This window comes from Clupea harengus, unplaced genomic scaffold, assembly GCF_900700415.2.
Source record: "Clupea harengus unplaced genomic scaffold, Ch_v2.0.2, whole genome shotgun sequence".
Lineage (NCBI taxonomy): Eukaryota > Metazoa > Chordata > Actinopteri > Clupeiformes > Clupeidae > Clupea > Clupea harengus.
Genome location: NW_024879620.1, coordinates 1 through 5,000, shown reverse-complemented (window position 1 = coordinate 5,000; position 5,000 = coordinate 1). Strand labels below are relative to the sequence as shown.

Below are 5,000 nucleotides of genomic sequence, written 5' to 3'. Positions count from 1 at the left end.
GTGTGTGTGTGTGTGTGTGTGTGTGTGTGTGTGTGTGTGTATATATATGAGTGAGTGTGTATCTGCATGAGAATAATAGGTGGGTTCGTAGCAGGTCAGACTGTGGAAGTCTCTGGCTGGGATCCCAACCTCCTGGCTCTGTTCCGTCTGTCGCCACACGTCAGGCCTGGGGCTGTGTTTTATGTGCTTCTGGAAGTGTGTGTGTGTGTGCTTCTGGAAGAGAGTGTGTGTGTGTTTTATGTGCTTCTGGAAGTGTGTGTGTGTGTGTTTGTGTGTGTGTGTGTGTGTGCTTCTGGAAGTGTGTGTGTGTGTGTTTATGTGCTTCTGGAAGTGTGTGTGTGTGTGTGCTTCTGGAAGTGTGTGTGTGTGTGTTTATGTGCTTCTGGAAGAGTTTGTGTGTGTGTTTATGTGCTTCTGGAAGAGTTTGTGTGTGTGTGTGTGTGTGCTTCTGGAAGAGAGTGTGTGTGTGTGTGTGTGTGTGTGTGTTTCTGTAGAGTGTTTAAAGTGTATGTGTTTCAATGTTTATGTGCTTCTGGAAGAGTGTGTGTGTGTGTGCTTCTAAAAGTGTGTGTATGTGTGCTCGTGTAGAGTGTTTTTAGTGTATGTGATTGAGTGTTTCTGTGCTTCTGGAGGTGTGTGTGCGTTTATGTGCTTCCGCAAAAAAATTTCAGTCTGTGTGTGTATGCTTTTGTTAGGGCATGCGTGTGTTTATGTGCTTCTAAATGTTCCTCGGTGCGTCTGCGTCTGTTTCTGTAAGTATGTATGTATGTGTGTGTGTTTGTTTTTGTAAATGTGTTTCAGTCTGTGTGTGTGTTGGGATGGGTTAGTGAGTATGTGTGTGTGCAAGCTTCTGAAACGTCGTCCACACGACAACGGAGTGCTTTGACGACAATGTATTTCGTTTTGCCTTTTCACACAGATGATCATCCACGTGACAACACGAGATCATCCATGTCCACACGAAAACACAAGAATGAGTGAGAAACGCAGTCACAAGCCAAGACCCTTCTTTGCAGCTCAGCCTTCATGGAGAATGAAAAGTGATTGGAAAGAGTTGGGGCAGTGTCCTCATTTCATGTCATCATCGTTTTTGGCCTGTCCGCTCTGCAACGTAATCTAAAGTTTTCAAAAATGGGTTGTCATATGGACAAAAGGCTTGTTTGGACGCCACCAGAGTGTGTGCTTCTGTTTCTGAATGTGTGTGTGTGTGTGTGTGTGTGTGTGTGTGTGTGTGTGTGTGGTGTGTGTGTGTGTGTGTGTGTGGTGTGTGTGTGTGGTGTGTGTTAAGGCCAGGTTTCCTGCTGTACCCGGGAAGCAGGCAAGTGGTGCAATTAGGGCCTCACACACACGGCCCTCTTACAGGACACACACACTCTGAGACACACTCCAACTGAACTTCGAGGCAGGGTCAGACACACACACAGTCCGTCACACACGTTCACATACCACCACACACACACTCACATTTCACTATATCACATACTACACAGGCAGTAAGACATACACACACACACACATCTACACCAGTCACTTACAAGCCATTTACTTAACAAAAACACAGAGAGAGAGAGGAGAGAGAGAGAGAGAAGAGAGAGCAAAACACACACAGCCAGCAATTACCTCAACAACACTCAACCCTGACACAATCACACTCACACTCCCTAATACACACAACACACCACTACTACTACTACACACACAAAGTTGTTTTTGCTGCTCTCAGTCCATGACACATTCTTGCACACGGCACAAACTTTCAATCACTCACCACAGTAGTACCGTCATATGCTCTTGTCCCACAAAGTGAGAAGAGTGGTAAGTCAATGCTCGCTCTGTGTGTGTGTGTTGTGTGTGTGGTGTGTGTGTGTGTGTGTGTGGGGGGGGAACGGGAACAGAGGGGCGATCTGACACCCCTGCATGTCTCCTGAGGTCTGTTTCTAGGACATGTAATCCCGCTGTGTCCAGTTCCAACAGCAGCCTCCCTCTGACCATGAGCACAAAGGTCCACACAGGCTTCTGCACTGCGTGAGGTTCTGCTCTCGACAACAAACACCTTTTACTACCCATGCACAGGCTACAGACAAAAGGCTGCCTTAAGAGGGGCGACAGACAAAAGGCTGCCCTTAAGAGGAGGCTACAGACACAAGGCTGCCTTAAGACAAGACTGCCTTAAGAGGAGGCTACAGACACAAGGCTGGCTTAAGAGGAGGCTACAGACACAAGGCTGTCTCTACAGACACAATGCTGCCTTAAGAGGAGGCGACAGACACAATGCTGCCTTAAGAGGAGGCTACAGACATAAGGCTGCCTTAAGAGGAGGCTACAGACATAAGGCTGTCTCTACAGATACAAGGCTGGCATTGTATTTTGTTGAGTTACTTCCTATCATATCTGTACAGCTGCTGACGATGGGGTTGGATGAACACCGAAACGTCTTGTTAATTCTGCTTTAATAGCCCAGTGATTTTAATAAACCTTTTAAAACATTTTATTACCTGGATGTCTTATAAATGAACACCACAGAAGATGATGTTAAATTCTTTGCTCTACTGGTTGGTGACAGCATAAAGTGTCCAAACCTCCCAAAGTCACATGCAAGTACTCATACCCAACCACCTAGGGTGTATATTTCTACTTCAGGGTGCACCACACCACCATACTAGTACTACTAGACTTACAATACGGTACAGCAACTAAACACGCCTCAAGGCCATTCAGAAAGCGCCAGTGAATCACCAGGCAGGTGAAGTGAGGTAAGACATTAAAGTTACCAGTCACCTCAGTACCAGTGGGACCCAGGGGCTGCAGGGAGCCTGCATTCAGTATCAAAAAGACTTCTGCTCAGTGGCCTAATGTAGTGCTGATGCGCAGCAAGAATCAGAGGAATCACGTCAGTTCAAAGCTGAATCAAGTTAATATCCAAGTCCTCCACACGAGCCAAAGTGAGCCTGCTTGGGAGAAGTGGCTTGTCTGTCTGTCTGTGTGGTGTGTGCTGTTGTGTGTGTCTGTGTGTGTGTGTGTGTGTGTGTGGTGTGTGTGTGTGTGTGTGTGTGTGTGTGTGCGGCCGTCATCATTCTGTGCGGTTTCATAACACACTACCACCCCTCTACCGTGTGGCTGCTTCAGGAACTGTGGCTGGAATGCCAGCAGGCCTTTGATCAATAAACTGGCCATGTTGCTAATGTCTCAACCTAACCTGTAGAAGCAGAGACATATTTGGAGTCGTGTAAATCACTGATGTCCTGGTATACATGTTACTCAACACACTGCGTGTATAAGCTTTGAGTGAAGGGGGTTGTGACTACCACCTCTAAGGGTCGGGCCACCCCACATATCCCAACATGCCATTCTGTGTTCATTCGTGCTCAATTTCTGCACAACACAGCTAGTCCAAATGTTAGCAACACAAGTGGGCACACCTACCCATAATGCCACAGTTCAAGGCAAGGGAGGGGAAGTAAATAGAAGAAGGAGATCTGAGAGGAGAAGCCCTGCATTCCATTAGTGTGTGTGTGTGTGTGTGTGTGTGTGTGTGTGTGTGTGAGTGTGTGTGTGAGAGAGAGAGGAGGGAGGGAAAGAGAAAGAGCGTACTTCTCTTTGAGGAAGTCCACCAGTGTGCGAAGTCGTCGGCGCAGTACTCCCTCTTCATGTCCATGAGAACGCTGTCAGACGCAGACTGCACCGGCACGTGCAGGAAGGCAGCACACGCGGTGACTCAGGATCTTCGCCATCTCCTGAGAGTGTGTGTGTGTGTGTGAGAGAGACACAGAGAGGGAGAGAGATAAAAGGGGTCAGAATTCTATATTTCATAGAATGCCAGCACCGGTAGCATGGCTCAGTCACACACACACACACACACACACGCACAAACACACACACGCACACACACACAAACACACACAGTCACACACTCACACACATACACAGATACACACACACACACACACACACAACAGGAAATATTGAAGAGATAAATAAAGTGAAGCGGAAGCAACAGCTGCCGACCCTGGAGAAGAACACTCCTCCGCCCCTTCCACCACATGACCACAACACTGAGGCTTGGGAGGCAGACCAGTGTTAATTTCGTTGACGAAAACTATGACGAAAAATATTCGTTAACGACCTTTTTCCCGTGACTAAGACGAGACTAAGACGTAAACGGATCTTTATAAATAAAAACTATGACTAAATCTATTTTAACTTTCGTTGACGAGACGAGACGAAAATGTTGGTGGTTGACTAAGTCACAATTGTTTTTTTTTTCTAAACTTGTATGCACATCATTGGTTGAATGTTGCCCGGTCCTGTATCTATCCCTCCTCCACTCCCTGAGATGGCCAGACATGCAAGTGACGCCCTATGGCTTAACGTTATGATGGCTGAAGTTCAAGCACTCGGTACTGGAAGACAAATAAGAATAGGGACAGTCTTAAATTATAACTTGACAGAAAATAAAACACAATGCACCGCAATAACCGGAGAGAAACCTGTGGCTTCAAAATAGGGGAAGAACACAACAAGAGGCACCTGAAAGCGCACAAGACAACCCTGCCATTTATGCCAAGGTAAATTAGCTAGTAACTGTCAATGATAATTAGCTAATGTTAATATATTAGCCAACGTTAAGTTAACTTCAAAGGGGCAGTCGAGTGTATAGGTTGTGTCAGCTTGGATAACTAGCTAGTCATTTTCGATTGAAACCTCCCGTTTGGCTTGGCAAATGAGTTCCAAAACTTTTAGCTAGCTAACGTTGGCTAACTATGAGGTAGCATAGCTAAGTTATACTAGCTATCGATAACTAGCTAGTAAACACATTGCAGAATGGACTATAGGACAGGCCACGCATGACATTAATCAAGAAAAAATAAATGAATATGTGATTGGTTTACATATCCTTGTCTATTTATGCAATTGTTATTAGCACTACTTTCAACTCTCAAACTATCCGTCTAGCTAAATACTGTATGTTGGTTATCAGATTGCACAGCAATTCATATGGA

General features: G+C 45.9%; 1 protein-coding gene across 1 annotated transcript in view; it reads right to left on the bottom strand.

Moving 5' to 3' along the window:
• LOC122129284 (threonylcarbamoyladenosine tRNA methylthiotransferase-like) overlaps positions 1 to 3,662 on the bottom strand; it is a gene marked incomplete at its 5' end in the record, with an annotated part of 94,201 nt that extends 90,539 nt beyond the window's left edge. The window contains one exon of the mRNA XM_042704297.1: positions 3,592 to 3,662. Within this exon, the coding sequence (XP_042560231.1) occupies positions 3,592 to 3,662 (71 nt within the window). The remainder of the gene's footprint in view (positions 1 to 3,591) is intronic.
• Positions 3,663 to 5,000: the final 1,338 nt, after the last annotated feature.